The sequence below is a fragment of the Myripristis murdjan genome, chromosome 8 (assembly GCF_902150065.1).
Source record: "Myripristis murdjan chromosome 8, fMyrMur1.1, whole genome shotgun sequence".
Lineage (NCBI taxonomy): Eukaryota > Metazoa > Chordata > Actinopteri > Holocentriformes > Holocentridae > Myripristis > Myripristis murdjan.
The window spans coordinates 695445-714976 of NC_043987.1; the positions used below are offsets into that span (position 1 = coordinate 695445).

The window sequence follows — 19532 nt, forward strand, 5'->3', positions numbered from 1 at the left end:
AAAGGTGTCTGAACAGGTGAGCCTCAATTATTTAAACACATGATATCTAATCAATCCAGATCACTGATCTGACATTTTAATATATTTTTAAGTATAATAAACTTGTATTTTTTATTTTCAGGTGATTGTTTTTTGCTGATGATCCTTTTTTTCCTAAATTTCTGGTAATTGTCTTTTTTTTTTTTTTTACTAATATAATAAAGTTCATTAAATGTTTGTGAATTCAAAACAAAATCTGTGTTACTAATTATCGGTATCAGTGTCATTCCTGGAAAGTCAATTTTGGTTCCCTTGTATACAATAGTGTGACATGTTTTTGCTGGCATTTTCTGCTAATGAAATTTGAGTTTCCTCCACCCTCCTATTTTTATGTTGTATTCTAAGTATCAGAGGCTACAGAAGTGTAGGAGAGAGGTTCTTACAGTTTCTCAGTTGGTATTCGATGGCAGCTTTGAGATTAAATGCTTCAACCAGGGCAGTCTCGTGCAGCACCAGGGTGTTCCCAACGCTGCGGACATCTATGCCCTCCGTCGTCATCCCAACGCTTAGCTCTGGAACCAAGACATCAATGTTAATCTCTATTGTTTCACTTAATTTTTATTCCATTTGGTCCCAAATGTGTTCCTCAGATAATGTAATACAGATCTTTCCATATGGCTGAATAGATTTTTGAAGTTAGCTATTTAATTAGAGAAGTCAGATTAATCAAATTTTAACCAAGGCTGGATCCCAGTATCCCAAACTGGATTCAGATAGAATTTTGTGATTCCAAACCCAATAAATGTCTGGGCTGAAAATCCAAAATTCAAACAGAGCAGGGTTCTTCCCCTACACAAGTTTTTAAAAGAAGAAATAAGCCGTTTTCTACAAATTTCCATGTTTCGTTTTTTTGACACTGTTTACATTTCTAAAATGGCATGTTCTTAATGATTTCTTTACAATTGTATTAGAAATACTGGCATAACAAAGTCCATCAACTTGTTAAGCAACACTTGCAGAATTTTTCATTTGACACACGGAATGAATGACAGATAACAAATAACACATTTATGTGCATCTTAACATCAACACACTAATTAAAACATTGCCTATAGTCATTATTAGTAGCTACTTACCAAAAAAGCAAGCAAAAAATACCTGTTGTCAGCTGGCTAATGTTAGGTCTCATAACATTTTTTTCCATTGTTTCTTTGTCCCTAATCGTTACTAGTATCTTTTCTAAACAAAAGATGTTGTGCCATCAATGTGAAGTCTCACTGGCCTCGCAAACATCCATCTATCAATGTAGATTATTGTTAGTATGAGCTGGAACATAGAAATTAGGTTGGAAAGGGTGTTGTAATTCTAAAAGTAGCAATGCAATCCAAGAAACAAGAACATATATTTGCTTAATATTTAATGAAATATTATATTGAAAATAGTCTGTTAAATATGAATTCTATTTTACAACCTTTTGTCTTTTGGATGGGTTGAAAAGTTTCCTGTCAACTGCTTGATGTGCCTAATGAGGTATGCACGCGTGTTTACAGTACATGTAGACAGGGCAACAGTCTTGTATAAAGTATTTGAAAGCGATACTTGAGTAAAAGTACAAGTATCTCACCAGAAAATGACTTTGGTAGAAGTTAAAGTCACCTTTTAGAATATTACTTGAGTAAAAGTCTTAAAGTACCTGACATTTATTGTACTTAAGTATCAAAAGTAATTTTCTGATATTTTCTGTACTTAAGTATTAGAAGTAAAAGTAAAAGTATTTAAACAAAGTGAGCGGTTAGAATTTTGATAATGAATTTATTGTGGCTTCCTTACAGTAAAAGCAACCCGGGTACAGGAGAAAAAAGCTTCAACTTTTTAACATTACTGTTAAACTTCTGTCACCATCAACAGCTCTCTCTGTCTCTCAGCCTCCCTGTTTGGACAAACTGAACTTGGCAACTGGCAACAACTGTCACGAGCGCGAGTTATTATTTGAAATTATAAAACGGGTGCTTCCCATCCTTAAATGTGATTGGCTGAGCCGCATTCCATGCCGTTGTAAAATCAGTGTAACCCACTGGCAGACCGCAGCACAAAATATCCCTGCACCACTGTAAACGGATAGAGCGTTGCCTAGCAACCAACTACTCTGCGCTCCACTTCCTCGTTTGGTTCCATTTGTTTCAAGACTTTTGTGAACAAAATGTCAGACTTTGTGGTGAATTTTGATTTGCTGGGTGGCCTGAGCCTGGATGAGTGGTTGGAGGAGGTGCTTGGTGTCTGTTAAAAGACGCTGAATTCACCACCAGCAACAATGTTTTCACCGGTGTGGTAAAGAAACTCCGCCGAGAAGGACGTGACAAATCTTCCCACCACCAAGCCATAACCGAGGCAGACTGCCAGAAGATGAAGCACTTTCAGGCACCAAGTTCAGACACACCTTGAGGGCTTGTCTGTAAAGTCTGGTTTGACGTGCAGCTTCATATGGGACGCAGGGCGAACGAGGGCAACCGCAAATTAAAGCCCGACTCCTTCAGCACTCACCAACGAATGCACAAAAAATCACAAAGATGCTGCCAAAAAAACATAGAAAGCCTGCGGCGATTCATATATGGGCAGCCGGTTACCCACTGTGTCCGGTGGCGGAGCTTCTTCTTCGCACTTGGCGGTCGTGGTTGAAACGATAACAAACAGAAATTACGTCACCAACTCAACTTTTATTTTGAAGTAACGAGTAACGAAGGTGGTTAAGAGAAATGTATCGGAGTAAAAGTACACATTTTATTTCGGAAATGTAGTGGAGTAAAAGTAAAAGTTGTCAGAAATATAAATAACGAAGTAAAGTACAGATATGTGAAAATTCTACTTAAGTACAGTAACGAAGTATTTGTACTTCGTTACATTACAACACTGCAGGGCAACATGTGCAAGCTGATATATTTGGTCTATATAGTGTGTTTACAATCAGGCCTTATGGATATGTTTGTCACAAATTCAACTAATGGCAAGTAGAGCTGCAAAGACACTCTTATTTTAATTGATTAGAACAAAAATAGTGAGACTTTTGTCATGTAAATCCAGTTTAAATAACTACACTGGAGCCAACACAGTCACATCAGCTGACAGTGGTATGGTTTTACCAGGATGATCCCTGACGCCTCGCTCTATGATCTCTCGGATGTATTTGTGGGCCTGGGTGTAGTTCTTCAGACTGTAGTGACACAGGGCAATATTGTAGGACAGCTCTGAGAGTGGGAGAAAACAGAAAATGTAAAGTGTAACTATGGGATTATGGTGCCAAGCAAAGCCAGCAGCAGTGAAGCAATCAGTGATGCTGGCCTACCTGGCTGGTATCCCAACACCTGCATGGCAGACATGAACTTCTTGCAGGCCTCCTCATACTCCTCCTCCTGATAAAGCAGACAGCCTACATCCACATCGTAGTCTGGATCATCCTGAGGCAGCTGGTCCACGAGTGTCTGTAAACACACATAGGCAGAATGGATGTGTGTGTTTTGTTTGCAGAAAATGGAACAGCAAGGGCTGAGCTTGCCAGACTCTGTCCCTCGCGCTGTTGGGTTAGGGTTAGATACATACTGTATATCTATATCTATACATACCTATCTATCTATATCTATATATGTGTATATACATACATACATACATACATACACATTCTCTCTCTCTCTCTCTCTCTCTCTCTCTCTAGGTAGATAGATAGATAGATAGATATAGGGTGTGTGTGTGTGTGTGTATATATATATATATATATATATATATATATACAGTACAGGCCAAAAGTTTGGACACACCTTCTCATTCAATGCGTTTTCTTTATTTTCATTGTAGATTCTAACTGAAGGAATCAAAACTATGAATGAACACATGTGGAGTTATGTACTTAACAAAAAAAGGTGAAATAACTGAAAACATGTTTTACATTCTAGTTTCTTCAAAATAGCCACCCTTTGCTCTGATTACTGCCTTGCACACTCTTGGCATTCTCTCCATGAGCTTCAAGAGGTAGTCACCTGAAATGGTTTTCACTTCACAGGTGTGCCTTATCAGGGTTAATTAGTGGAATTTCTTGCTTTATCAATGGGGTTGGGACCATCAGTTGTGTTGTGCAGAAGTCAGGTTACTACACAGCCAACAGCCCTATTGGACAACTGTTAAAATTCATATTATGGCAAGAACCAATCAGCTAACTAAAGAAAAATAAGTGGCCGTCATTACTTTAAGAAATGAAGGTCAGTCAGTCCGGAAAATTGCAAAAACTTTAAATGTGTCCCCAAGTGGAGTCGCAAAAACCATCAAGCGCTACAACGAAACTGGCACACATGAGGACCGACCCAGGAAAGGAAGACCAAGAGTCACCTCTGCTTCTGAGGACAAGTTCATCCGAGTCACCAGCCTCAGAAATCGCAAGTTAACAGCAGCTCAGATCAGAGACCAGATAAATGCCACACAGAGTTCTAGCAGCAGACCCATATCTAGAACAACTGTTAAGAGGAGACTGCGCCAATCAGGCCTTCATGGTCAAATAGCTTTGGTCTGATGAGTCCAAATTTGAGATCTTTGGTTCCAACCGCCGTGTCTTTGTGAGACGCAGAAAAGGTGAACGGATGGATTCCACATGCCTGGTTCCCACTGTGAAGCATGGAGGAGGAGGTGTGATGGTGTGGGGGTGTTTTGCTGGTGACACTGTTGGGGATTTATTCAAAATTGAAGGCACACTGAACCAGCATGGCTACCACAGCATCCTGCAGCGACATGCCATCCCATCCGGTTTACGTTTAGTTGGACGATCATTTATTTTTCAACAGGACAATGACCTCAAACACACCTCCAGGCTGTGTAAGGGCTATTTGACCAAGAAGGAGAGTGATGGAGTGCTGCGGCAGATGACCTGGCCTCCACAGTCACCGGACCTGAACCCAATCGAGATGGTTTGGGGTGAGCTGGACCGCAGAGTGAAGGCAAAGGGGCCAACAAGTGCTAAACACCTCTGGGAACTGGTGGAAAACCATTTCAGGCGACTACCTCTTGAAGCTCATCGAGAGAATGCCAAGAGTGTGCAAAGCAGTAATCAGAGCAAAGGGTGGCTATTTTGAAGAAACTAGAATATAAAACATGTTTTCAGTTATTTCACCTTTCTTTGTTAAGTACATAACTCCACGTGTTCATTCATAGTTTTGATTCCTTCAATGTAAATAGTCATGAAAATAAAGCATTTGCTGAATCCAACATGGCACAATCATACAAGCCCGTCCCACAAAAAAGTATGATTAAGTTAAGATAAAAATCATGCATTCATGAGCCCAATGTGTGGGAGATCGTCACCTTGGCGGCAGAGTACTCCTCCTCACTGTACTTGATAGCTGCTTGTAGCTTGATCATCTGTGCCAGAGAAAGTGGGGAGAAGCCAAAGTCATACCAAAGAAAACAAGTGGTGCTTGGACCAAGTGTTCGTGCTCATTGTGACCTGAACTTTCAGCTACACGTTGTCCTGATCCAAACTTGGTCTTCATTGAAGTATTTCATTTTCATAAGCGTGAACATGTTTACCCACATTTTTGTGGAAATGACAAAACACCATAAAACAAATATTGTCCCATATTTCATCCACAAAGAAATACTGTTCGCCATAATTGGCATAGATAGCAGTAGCATCTAGCAGCTGCATGACAGCAGCTGCTATTACCATGGATACTTTAATTAATATCAGCCTCCTCTGTTGCTGAATTTGACTCATGCAATGGAGATGTTCTGCACCGCGACTTGACAGTGTGATTGTTTGGAGGGCGAGATGATGCATCTTCATTTCTCCTGCTTCCGTGCTGATAAACCGCACCATCAGCGTATAGAAACTGATACCTACGTTGTTACCGTAGCAACCCGTGCTGATACATTGGTGATGTCTGGACCACACAAATCCGATCTGATCACTTGCAAATAACAGTGCGGACAGTCTGTCTTTAAGGGCCCACTCACATTGGCAAGTTTGAGCCCGTATCGTGCTAAAGCCAAAATCCCTCCCTCCCCAGTCCCCGGCTGGCCTGCACTCACATTACCTAAAGCCCAAACGCGCCCAAGCACGATTGCCCCCGGTGTGCACGTCATCACGTTGAAATACCACAACAGGCATGGCCCGACATCATTATAAATCAGTATAGTTCAAATACATTCAACATGTCTTCCTTTTAATTAAAAAACGTTTTTGGTCCTTTTAATCAGACATGGGATGTTTATTTACCTTGACAGTTTCGGAGGTAACTTCCTCCTTCTTCAGAAAGGTCCAACTGACAGCCGGAGCGGCACCTGGCAGATCCGGCAGACCGGGTGACCGGGTGGCCACACACCGCGCGGTGCCGCGGCCAGTGCCGGCCGGTGCCGACGCGGTGCCGGCCAGCACCAGGTCTGCCGGATCTCCGCACACAGACTGCTGTACTTTCATTATAAACCGAGTTTTGTTTATACGCGGTTGCAGCAGCACAACGGACAGTGACACAGACAACATGGTTGATTATTGATTGCGCAACGCGGCCATTCGCCGGTAATCAAGCTGCGCACATTAAACAATTTTGCAGAGGCAGGAGGAAAGTTGCATGATTTACGTCCGCGCACTGCGTGCGTGACCGTGCATGTGCTCGTGTATGCGCCCGTACCGTGCAGAAGCACACCTCCTCCAACCGTGCCAGAGCGGGGGAAGTGTACTGTATTCAAGCACGATACGGAGCGATCACACTGGTCAAAGAATCCGGATTTTAGGGGCAATCGTGCTTGGGCGCGGATAAAACTTGCCAGTGTGAGTGGCCTCTAAGATCTGATTTGAGAAACAAATCTGATTTGCCTGCAATATGAACAAGGTCTATGACTCGAGTTGACACATGGATATTTTAGGCTGCTAAAGGCTAGTTTTCATCTAATCATGCTTAGCTGGGCATGTGTGATATGCATGTACCTTCGTGTGACTGTTGGGGTTGTCCAGCACAAAGGTGGCCTTGGTGGCCTCTGGATAGGCACAGGCTTTATAAAGGGACTGGGCATAATACAGCTTGTACTCCTCCACCTCAGGGTGCAGCTGGGTGAGCTGCTCATAACACTCTGCAGCGTTGGGGAAATCCTGGATGTGGTAGTAGCAGTAGCCAAGTAGAGACAGGGCTGCCCTTGACTGTAACATGTGGAGAGGAAGAGCTAATTAACAAGTCATCAGAGAATTTGGGGGGTGGGAGGGTTGCAATCTTGATCCCCATGAAATGACCTCACATGAACTCTAGTTCCTGTAAAACAGAGAATTTTAAATCTCTGCAACTCTGCACCATGTCCCGCCCAAACATCCTGTTTTAACAGGAAATCCATCAAATTTAGAAAGCAAGAGTTCATGGGGTCTTTAAGAAAACAAGCATTGCAGGAAGTATAAAGGTAAGCACAATATATTTGATCCAGGTCAGAGGTCAGTTTTTGGCATGAAAATATTAGGTTATTAACTAGATGATTCTATGAACTGTTATAAGTTTTGTAAGTATTACAGTAGGTCATGCGGTAATAAATCCATCCATTATTTTTTCCACAGAACTTGGGAAAACAAAAATAAATTAGACAAAAAAGGTTACCCTGAAGTTAGGACCTCATGAATATTCAAATGTAACACAGTTTAATGACATTTAAGGGCTTGTGTTTGTAACATTGAATTTAAGTCATTTTAAGACATTTTAAGGGCGTGCAGAACGGGGCGTGGGAACTGGAAATAAGCTCTAATTCTGATTCCCCTGTTAATTCCCTGTTGGTGTGTGAATGGGATTTAGTAGATAAGAGTATGCCATGATGTACAAACTAAAAAAAAAAAAAAAAGAAAGAAAGAAAGAAACAATGTACAAAAAAAACAAACAAACAAAAACACAAATAACTTTTCATTCAGGTTTAGGACTTCCCATATCACCCTACCAACCCATATCAAATAAACTGTTTCACATGCATCTTATCAAAGGTGGACAACACTATGTTGACGATATCTGATATTAAAAAAGTATTACACAGCAGTATCAACAACAGCAGAATATAAATCCCTTTAGTTTTAAATAGAAAGAACAGCTTACAGACACCTACCTTTGTGTGTTTTTGAAGTTCATTGCTTAGAATGTGAATTGCTTCTCCATAATGGCAGTCTTTAATCTTTGAAAAGGAGAGAGAAATAAGTAAAGATGCCTTTATATTGCACTGGAAAAATGCAATATGTCACAGCCGTCCCAACAGCAACTAGGAGTGTGTGAATGATAGAGGGAAGGAGAAAATGACAAGAACGGCAACAATAACCAATTCTAAAAGTTACACTGTTGTTTAAATGAGACCTGCTTTGGTGGATTATATGTTTACCGAGTTTACCAAAGCACACGTATCACTGGTAAAATGTTCTGTTGGGTACTGTTCTTTTGTCCATAACCAGAGGAACATTACGCTGTCTGATTACTGAGCTCGGCGTGCAGGAAAGGGACTAGCTAGCTAACGTTAAGCTAGAAAGCTAACGCTAACCTCAACTAAAGCCACGATATTCTCACCAGTTTGTAGATGGTGGCCGTGTACTCGCCGTCTTTTATAGTTGTCAGCGTCATGGCTGTAATAATGCTATCGTCTAAAAAGAGGTAAAACTTTTTACTCCCTAAATATCACTAGCATCTCAGTGTTAGCTCATGTTTTGTTCCCACGGCGGACTGCATAGGCACAGAACTGTTACTTAGCAACAGTATGCGCCTCGTCTTCTTCTACTTTCTTGTTCTTCTTCTGATTTCCCGTAGACGAGACACCATCGTGTGTTGCTGCCTCTCACTGTGTCCTTGAGGAATCGCACCTAAACATCCACTCAGTGATCACGTCCTTCAATGCAAGACCATACTTAGTTAACTATTACACTATATATTACACTATAGAAACTATTACTGTGCAATAGCATCTATAGTAACTCTATCGCATCTAGGGTTAGAAAGAATATGTTAAATTTCGAAATTTAAGGAAGGCTGCCGCCCTACATATTGCCAATACATATTTTAGAGCAAACTGCAGTTTGCATTTGAGTGCAGGTCAGCTATCAGCTGACAGTGCAGTTGCCCTGGGCAGTCAGGTGAAATATTTTTTTCTGCTGGAAAAGTGACGGTTGGGCCGGTGTGCAAAAATTAAACACATACAATTTCAGTCAGAGGTTTCGATGAAAACGGTTTCATAATGTTTTATGAGCTTATTGCTTTTATTATTATCAATTTGACGGATAGCCTAGTTTTAACTGTGTACAGTATTTCAATTCCAAGAGGAAGGGTGCAATTTTAGGGGAAGCTTTGGCAAATTTTTGCTTGTGAATACAGAACTTTGCATGTAGGATAACAAAATTCATTATGTATTCAAGTGCATTGCATTTGGTGTCAGCATAATAACAGATGATGTCTTTTAAGTCAAACGAGCATCTCACGTTGGCAACTTAAAAAAAAAAGGACTTTAAGATCATTCCAAAATGCTGCTTCAACAGTGCCATGACATCTACCCTACACCTCAAAGCAATATGAAGTTCAAAATATGTATACAACTACAGCCTAGAGGCTTTTAAATACAAAGTTGTCATACAGAAATTTCACAGACACAGGTATACAAAAAAAAATAAACTTTTTAGCAAAACTCAAACTCTTTCAGTTCACTGTGTTTTCTAGTAGTTCTTGTTTTCTATTGTTACTTTTCATTTCACTGATCCAGAGGCGGTCCTGGCTAGTTTTGCGCCCTGGGCGAACCGTCCCCCACCCCCACCACATCAGGCCTATCATTTGTTAACATCCTATTAACTAAGAATAACACACTAGAAATTACTCATAAAGCTATATCACACATAGCTTACAAAATGTCATGTCAGTGTATAGGAAGTTATTTAGGTTACCATAGACCCACGTATAGCAAAAAAAATTAAAAATTCCACAGTCAGGACGTATTGTTTACCAAATCCACAGACTAACAGGCCAATGTGAACTTGCACTTGTTGTGTTGCAAACACAAACTAGCCTATGGGTGAAATTAATTCCATGACATGATGCCTAAAATTCTAATAGTTGCTAGTTCAGCAAAACTAAAAACCAAAAAAAAAAATAAATAAATAAAAAAAAACTTCTGTGGCTAAGTGGCAACATATTAGCAAGAGGCTAATAAATAGGGTATAGGCTACTGTTTCATTACATGCACAATTAACGTCACGCATAGAGACTTGCATACCTTTATCTTTTGAACGTTTCTCCTCTTCTTCTCTCCTTCTCTTTCTGAACTGGGCACCTGATGTTTTTTTTGGCCTTTTGTCCATGACTTTTTGTTGTTGTTGTTGTTGTTTGGCATTTTCACATAACCCAATAAATTACATGTAGCTATAAGGGGTCTATATTAATTTTATGAATGAAATACAATTTATTTGGAAGCAGCAGTTTGTGTTGTTTGGCCTGGGATCTTTCATATCAGAGGTTAGTCTATCCCCCGCCCCCCTCCCCTTTGCTTTTCCTGAGACTCACAAACTGCCCATAGCCTCTGCAGTCACAAGTTGATCCCCCGCGCCCCCCTCCCCCTTGCCTTTTCTTCTGAGACACACGACCTGTATACATGACTCTCAGCAGCAAGTTGACGTGATAGTAGGGGCGCCTTAAGGCTGAATTATGCTTCAGCGTTGGAAGAGCGTACGGGGGTTGTGCGAAGCACGCATTTCCTACGCAGCGCGTGTGTGTCCAACATACTTCTGCAAACACACAGAGCAATTCTCCTCCCACCAACGTAGACCCTGTGACGTATGGTTGCTGCTCTTCTGTGGCGAGTGGACGAGTCGTATAGATGCGGGCACTCTCCAAAGTTTTCAAACACAACCGACGAGTCGAGACACAACAGTTTAAAAAAAAAAAAAAAAAAAAAAAAAAAACGGCGCTGACGGCACAACAACAGGAATGTGATGCCGGTTGCAACGAAATGCCGGAAATAGTGTACTTCGGCGGACCAATCACAGCTCTTGTGGGGCTGCGTAGGGTCCGCGTAGTTACAATTTTTGGGAGGCGCGCGGCAAGGCTCTGCGGCGGTCGCACAACCCCGTAAGCTTCGCACAACCTCCGTACGCTCTTCCTACGCGGAAGCATAATTCAGCCTTTAGCGCCCACTGCACCAACTTGACATGGAAATGAGAGATATTAGTGTAGAAACGATTTTTTTTTTTTTTTGCGGATGCACTTTTTTTTTTTTGGACGGCGCTTGTGCGCCCCCAAGTAGATTGCGCCCTGGGCGGTTGCCCACATCGCCCATAGCAGAAACCGTCCCTGCACTGATCTCCTTGTAGGTTACTGTTCCCTTTGTGGTTTGACTGGTTGTAAAGCATATAGCATAAAATTATCACCCAATTCTGTTTGACCTTGTTAGTCAACTTCACTCCAACTCATTACCACCAATTTTACACTTATTTTTGGAATGTATGATCAATAGACCTCATTTACATAAAATTATACCTCATTTTTGAGTAAAAATAAGCAGAAATTCTGAATTATTTTGACTATAGTTAAACTCAGGTATATAAATGGATGGATTATTGCAGACTGGTATATGTGAAAATGAAATGAAATCATTTCAAATATCTGGACCACCACCCAGCACCACCCAGTGATGGGCAGATCAAATTGACCAGGGAATATCACAGGAGGGGAGAAATTGAAAAAAATATCCATAATTCAATGCAAGTCATGATCATCAATTTTATTTGAAGTGTGTAACAGAGAACCATCTGCCATTTTCAGGCTGTTATATGGAAGAAAATCAAATCTTAAATACAAAAGAAAAGTGAACACGGGTCAATTTGACTCAAAGACCACAGAATGGTTAACTATTAACATTTAACATAATCAACTTAGCCAAAGCTTCCAAACACATGTTCTTCTTCTTCTTCTTCTTTTCTTGGTTTTATGGCAGATTGCAAGCAACTTTCAGGTGCATACCGCCACCTACTGTACAAGAGTGTGTAACACTATGTCACTTAATTCAGATTCTGGCTACAAGGTGAGTTTTACATAAAAAGGCTATGAGTGCCTTCCTTACAGCTCTGATTCTTTCTTCCTCCCCTTCTGTTCCCAGAATTCCTGCCACGGTCCACTCCTGTCCTGCTGCTCGGACTCTCTCCCGGAATCTCACTCGCTCTGCTGCATAACAAGCACAGTTAAAAATTACATGTTCTATGTTCCCTTTTACGGCACATCTGTCACATTTGTCATTATTTCTTTTCCCCAGTGTAAACATGGTGTCATTTAGTCCAGTTTGTCCCACCCTAAGTCTCAGTATAATAATTTCCTCCCTTCTATTCCTTCCTTTATAGTTCTTTGTTATAACAGACTTTTGTATATTGTATAACCCTCTGCCCTTCTGATCTTTCTCCCACCTATTCTGCCATATTTCCATTCCATTCTTTTTAATCAGAGCTTTACCCTCTCCCTTTCTTAGCGGTATTCGTATTGTGATGTTCTTTCCCAGTGCCTTTTGCCAGTTTGTCAGCAGCTTCGTTTCCTTTAATACCCTCGTGTGCTGGCACCCAACAAAAATGTACATCAATCCCACCTCTGTGCAGTCTAAACAAGCTGTGCTGCAGATCGATGAGTAAGTCCTCTCTGACGGAGTTTTCTGATTTTATGCTTTCCAAAACTGACACTGAATCTGTGCAAACCACCACCCGATCTGGTCTAACTTCCTCCACCCACTGCAGACTTATGATGACTGCTACCATTTCTGCTGTGAAAACTGAAATTTGGTCTGGTAGTCGTTTAGACATTTGTATCTTGAATTCTGGTATGTACACACACCCACTCCTACGTTACCCTTTGTGTTCCTAGAGCCATCCGTGCAAATTTTAAGATAGCTGTAGTAGTTTTCCCTCAGGTATATGCTTGTTTTAACCCCCACCTCATTCATTTTCCATTCTCTTTTCCTTTGCAGGAGGTTCATGTTTACCTTCACATCAGGATACAGCCATGGGGGAACACTACTGACTGGTGTGGGCTGGGAAAATTCAAGGGCCTCTATTTTATAAGTTTTTGCACACTCCTAACCACAGCTTTTCCTTTTTAAAAGGCCTGTAAGGTAAATTGTTTGTACCTGACAAGTTTCGGCTACCTTGCCTCTGCAGCCTTCATCAGAGGTGTCACGTGATGTTGGTGTGACGTCTTCTGTGATGTGTTATATGGGTTTTGCCATCCCACCTGAAGTGATGGGATTGCGGTGTCCAGGGGCGGGGCGCCCTCTGCCGTCTGGTGGTCTGTTGAACGGCTGGGGGTGGCCCTGCAGGACTGTGTCCCAGGTGTGGGAAAGTTGGTAGGCTCCTTCATCCCGGTTGACAGTCTTTGGCGCCCGCTTCCTGATTCCAACCGCCTCCTATATCCACCGATGGAACCTGTTGCTTTCCGGGACACCGCCATCCCATCACTTAAGGTGGGATGGCAAAACCCATATAACATATCACAGAAGACGTCACACCAACATCACGTGACACCTCTGATGAAGGCTGCAGAGGCAAGGTAGCCGAAACTTGTCAGGTACAAACAATTTACCTTACAGGCCTTTTAAAAAGGAAAAGCTGTGGTTAACATTCATTTGTAGGCCAAATGAACCTTTTTAATATATTTTTGCACACTCGTTTGCCTTCCACCCAAATCCTCTCCTCTGGAACTTTGAATATTCCCAGCAGCTCTGCAACGCTATTTTTGCTGGGTTCTCATTCCCACCTCCTTTAATTTTAATCCAGTATGCAAGTGTGAGTTTTTCTCTCCTCAGTGCAAGTGGTAATTCATCTGCTTCTATTAAAAGTGCATTGATTGAGGTTGTCTTCAGGGCTCCTGTGCATATCCGAAGTGCTCTGTACTGTAATCTGTCAACTTTTTGCAATGCTGTTTTGGCTGCTGCTCCATATATTATACACCCATAGTCTATTGTTGATCTCATCAGTGCTCTGTATATGTTCAGAAGTGATTGCTTATCTGCCCCCCAGTCACATCCGGCAACAGCTCTAAGGAGATTGATGGCTTTTTTGTATTTTGTCTCCATGTGTTCTATGTGTATTTTCCACATATATTTCCTGTCAAGCCACAGCCCTAAATATTTGAATTCAGACACCATCTCCATTGGCTGTCCATACAGTGTAAGCTTCTGCAAATTGGCCTTACGTTTGTTAGTAAATATCATGTAACATGACTTGCTGGTTGACATCTTGAATCCCCATTTATATGACCATTTCTCCACTTTATTTATGGCTTTCTTTATATTTTCCATTACATACTGTATGTCACATTCCTTCCCCTCATCCATATGGCCCCATCGTCTGCATACAACGCTGATTTGATACATTCATCTAGGTTAGAGAATATGTCATTTATCATAATGTTAAATAGTACTGGGCTGACTGCACTTCCTTGTGGGGTACCATTTTCTACTTTAAATTCTTTTGAAATGTCTGTGCCCACCTTGACTTTTATTCTCCTCTCTGACAGGAACTCCATAATCTAGTTAAACATCTTTCCCCCAATACCCATTTGCTTTAACTTAATGAGTAGCCCCTCCCTCCACATTGAATCATATGCCTTTTCTATATCAAAGAAAACTATTGCCATCACTTCTTTCATTTTAAGGGTCTTTTCTATCTCATTTGTAACCCTAACTAGTGCGTCTATTGTGGATCTTCCTTTCCTAAACCCACTCTGATACTTGCTGTACATCCCTTTCTGCTCAAGTATATATGCCAATCTACTAACAATTATCTTCTCCATCCACTTACACATGTGAGATGTCAGGGCTATGGGTCTGTAATTGTTTGGGTTTGCTGGATCCTTTCCTGGCTTGCTGAATGGTAGTATGATGACTGTTTTCCAACTGCTTGGTATGATCCCTTCTTTCCAGATTTTATTAAAAAGTTTTAGAACTTTGTTTAGTGTTACTTCTGGGAGCTGTCTAAACATGGCATATGATAACTGATCCTCCCCTGGGGCAGTATTTCCAGTACCTTTTAATGCTATTTTGAGCTCTTTCATTGTTATATCCATATCCTGTGTTGCTGTAAATTCTTTCCTCTTCTCCCTGATATCTATATTTTCTCTAAGCAACTGTTCTTTCTGCTGTTTATGGTTACTTCCCAGATGCTCATCACTGTGCACTACAGCAAATGCCTTGCCTAGCACATCTGCTTTGTCCTTATTTGTTACAATAACATTTTGTCCGCTAGTTAATGCTGGCATTTTAACTGCCCTTCTTTTCCCGCTCATCCGTTTGAACATATTCCAAACCTCTTGCAGCTTTACTTCTCTACCTATGGCAGAGCAAAAATCTCTCCATGCCCTCTTTTTTGTATCTTTAATTATTCTGCGCGCCACTGCCCTTTTCCTTTGAAAGTTTATAAGATTTCCTGGTGTCAACTTTTTTCCATAGCTCTCTTAAGGCCCTGTTTCGCTCTTTAATAGCTTTGCTGCACTCCTCACTCCACCACGGAGCCACCTTCTTCCCACCCTTTGTTGTTCTTTTTGGTACACTTTGACTTGCAGCGTTTAAAATATGCTCTGTTACTTGTCTAGTGCATTCCTCTATACTCCCTTCAAGTGTTATCAACCAAGCTGTTTCCTCACACTGTGCCCCAGAACTGTGTCAATCTGCTTTATTAAAACACCATCTTGTGAATGTGCACCCTTCTTGTTTATATACATCTTTATTTACAATAGTAAGTACTGGGAAATGATCACTGCCAACTGTGGAGTCCCCTTTGACACACCATTCACATGCATTTACCAAGTTATCTGACACCAGTGTGAGGTCTATGCATGATATTGATTCGTGTGCCCTGTCCGTTATTAATGCATACCAGTGACCTATCATCCATCATTTCCTCAACCGCAACTCCATTACTGTCAGTGTGATTGCTGCCCCATAAGCTGTTATGTGCGTTAAAGTCCCCACACCATATTTCCCTTCTATGTACTGCACCTGCTGTTTCCAGGAACACTTCGCTGGTCAGATTTCTACATGGGTTATAAAAGTTGATCACCTTTATGTTGCCTCCTGCCCTGGGACTACAAAGCTCAACAATAACACATTCTTCCTCATCAGGGCAGGATATCTCTCTATTGCCCCTTTTCCACCAGAAAAAACCTGGTGCTAGTTCGGAGCTGGTGCTAGAGCCGGTGCTTAACTGGTGCCAACGAAGAACCGGTTTGCTTTTCCACCAGCCAAGAGCCAAGTGGAGCCAAGTCAGAGCCACGTCATGATGTCTTCGGAAAACGTAATGACGGTTGCGCGAGACGCTCAGAATCACAATAACCATCATGAATGAATGAATGAATGATACTTTATTAATCCTTTGCAGGAAATTACATTGTCACGGCAGCTTCATCACTTCAACACACATAAAACTGCACACTCATACAATCCAGCGGCTGCAGCGTCTCTGTCTCCGTCTGCCCGTCCTGTCCTGAAGCCGGTGAAACTGATCAGTGAGTCGGGGATGATGTTGGTGAGCCGCGTCTCAGTCAAGCATATAACGCTGCTTTCCCCATACAGTTTCTGGCCCCGGGTGGAGCAGGATCTGGATTTTTTAGCGATGCAAATACTGCTTGTATCTTTACAAGCCTACATTTCAATACAGAGGCGAAAAACACAATTACTGCCGGCTACCTGTCAGATTCGTGATCGGAACGAATGACAGCGATGTTTAGTTATAAAACGGGTGCTTCTCATCCTTAAATGTAATTTGCGGAGCCGCGTTCCATGCCGCTGTAAAATCAGTATAACCCACGGCTTCTCGGGGATTATTGTTTATGTTTATAGCGTTCGCAGTTCCTGTTTTGTTTTGTAACCCCGCCCACCAATGACGCGGTGGGCCGTGTCATCGGTTCTTTCTCTGGCTCCTGTTTAGCCCCTGCTCGGAGTCGGTGCTTGCCTAGCACCAGTTTGGAACCAGTTTGGCACCAGTTTGGCCCCTGCTTGGGCGGTGGAAAACCAAAAAACTGGTGCTAAGTCAGGCACCGGCTCCGAACCAGCCCCGGTGGAAAAGGGGTATATAAGGCAGCCCATCTTTAATGAATGTTGCACACCCTCCTCCACTGTGGTTGTTAATTCTGTCATGCCTTACTGAGCTAAATCCAGGTACTACAAAGTCTAATTGAGGTTTTAACCAAGTTTCCTGCACACAAACCACATCTGGGACTACTTCTAGGTCATACATATACTTTTTAAACTCTTGCCCATTAGCCATAAGGCTCCTAGCATTCCACTGAAGTATGTGTAGAACCATGATCAATACTTCAAACCTCAGCTTGACTATTTTCCCCTACTTCTATTGTTGTCAGCAGTGTATGGATCTGATCTGCTTTGATATCTTTCAAGTCTAAGAACCTTCCTGCTGCTTCTACTATTGCCTTAATTTTGTCACTTTTCTTTTTCATCTGTGCAGCTACATTAATGGTATGGCAGATGAATGCCACAAAATCTACTTTTTTAACCATCATTACACTGTCATCCACTCTGCATTTGTGAGTACAGGCATTAGCTGTGGGCATGGGAGCCATAGGAATTTGGGCCTGATTTTCCTGAGCCTTATTTCCTCTCTGTGACATTTGCTCCCTACTCTCTTATTTTCTTTAGAGCTTCAGCATATGACAGTTTCTCTATTACTTTTACTCTCTGGGCTTCTCTGGCTTCTCTCTGCACTATACAGCCTCCATATGCAGCACTATGTTCACCTCCACAGTTACAGCATTTTACTTTTGCATCTTTTCCACATTTGCCATAATCATGCTGGCCTCCACATCTCGCACACCTTAGGCTTCCCTTACACTGTTTTGCTGTGTGTCCCATTCTTTGACATGCATAGCACCTGAGAGGTTTTGGGATGTATTCCCTCACAGTAAAATTCATGTACCCCATCTGTACTGACTTAGGTTAGTTTAGAGTTTTCTCAAACAGGAGAATTATTGACTGAGTGTCTATTAGAACCCCATTCCGTTTGCTTTTAATCCTGGTTGCATCGATTACCTTGCCTCCCTCAATTTCTTTCTTCACATCTTCCATGGACATACTTGTTGGTATTCCTGATATTACCCCTATTAGCTTTGCTAATGTCCCGGGTACATAAGCTCTTAGCCTTTCCCCTTGTAGAGTAGTCATTTTGAGAATCCTCTCCTGCTGCTGCTGGTTAACTGCATGAATTAGCACTCGCTTATTGTTCATGAACTTTGCAAACTTTATTTCCCCTATTTCTTTTTCGATCGCTTTCGTTAACTTGATTGGATGATAATGCCCACCATCTCGATTAAACTCAATCATTACTTTCATGTCATTTGTCTGCATATCATTTATTTGCATTTGTTTCTTTGGACTGGTCTTTGACTTTTTGTAGTTACTGTGCCTTGAACCACTATCATCATCAGACCAACTTCTTGCTCTCTCCTGTCTATCCACAAGCGCCCTTTTTTGTCGAACTGACCTGGGCAACATCCATTCCATTTCCTTCTCACTTTCATCATTTGATGTAGTAGACATAATGCTACATTCAGAGTACAGTTTTTGCAATCCGCCAAACAATTTCCAATCCTACCGCTCTCGTATCTCTCCACTTCCGCCAACCAACTCCGCTGAACTCACGTCAAGCCTTCTCCCAAACACATGTTGTCTTCAATCATTGGACTTACAGTAGCAGATGAAGACGGACTACTGGCTAACTAGCTAAACATCGGTGATGCGCAACGGTTTTCCCCCCCTTTTTTTCACCAGTGAGCAAGTTCAGGCGCTGTTTACAACCAGATGGAGTGACAGCGGGGACAGCCAATCACACATTAGCAAGAAACAGTAGAGCCAATCGCAGAGCTTGTGGGCGGTCTCAAGGGAAACGGGCTTCAGCTTGAGCGGCCGTTATCCGCTGGGTCCTAGTGCTTGACCTGTCTCCATTTAATATAACGTAACATTGTTTTTGGACAGTAAAAACTGCAGGGGACCAAAACTGCCTTTTGAAAAAGTGGAGCCCCCCCAAATTACGTCCGTATATGAATATGTTAGGAAGGAGAGACTAGAGAGACAAGACAGAGGGGAGAGAGAACACAGTGCATAATGGGAGGGGCCCTGGCAGTCTACTCACTTCCAATCTATCCCCAGTCAGGTTGAATGCACACACCAGGTCCTCATCAGCAACACTCTCATCGGCATGTCTCCATGAGGATGTTGATCCCAGTAACCACCTCAGAGAGAGAGAGAGAGAGAGAGAGAGAGAGAGAGAGAGAGAGAGAGAGAGAGAGAGAGAGAGAGAGATCAGAACCAGTGTAGATGTAATGCAGTGTTTCTCAAAGGGTGGTCTAGTGGTCCGCGAGCGCCCCCTAGTGGTCCGCCATGAAATTGTGCTTTATATGGAACATTAAAAAAGGAAAGAAAACGTTTGCAAGGACTCACAGAAGTTTCCTTGAACCCCCTTTTCTAAAAAAAAAAAAAAAAAAAAAATCAACTGTATATAGAATATAATAAATAAACACTGTAGAAACAGTAGAAAAAAA

The 19532-nt window shown here is 41.9% G+C and overlaps 1 protein-coding gene across 3 annotated transcripts in view; it reads right to left on the reverse strand.

Annotated features, from left to right (window-relative positions):
- ift70 (intraflagellar transport 70) overlaps positions 1-8717 on the reverse strand; it is a 58550-nt gene extending 49833 nt beyond the window's left edge. For all 3 annotated transcript variants that reach the window (XM_030057641.1, XM_030057640.1, XM_030057642.1), the window contains exons 1-7: positions 8535-8717; positions 8086-8151; positions 6941-7150; positions 5320-5376; positions 3320-3455; positions 3117-3221; positions 423-551 (exon numbers count right to left, since the gene is read on the reverse strand). In XM_030057641.1, coding sequence (XP_029913501.1) covers positions 423-551; positions 3117-3221; positions 3320-3455; positions 5320-5376; positions 6941-7150; positions 8086-8151; positions 8535-8588 — 757 coding nt within the window. In that variant the 5' untranslated portion in view covers positions 8589-8717. The remainder of the gene's footprint in view (positions 1-422; positions 552-3116; positions 3222-3319; positions 3456-5319; positions 5377-6940; positions 7151-8085; positions 8152-8534) is intronic.
- Positions 8718-19532: the final 10815 nt, after the last annotated feature.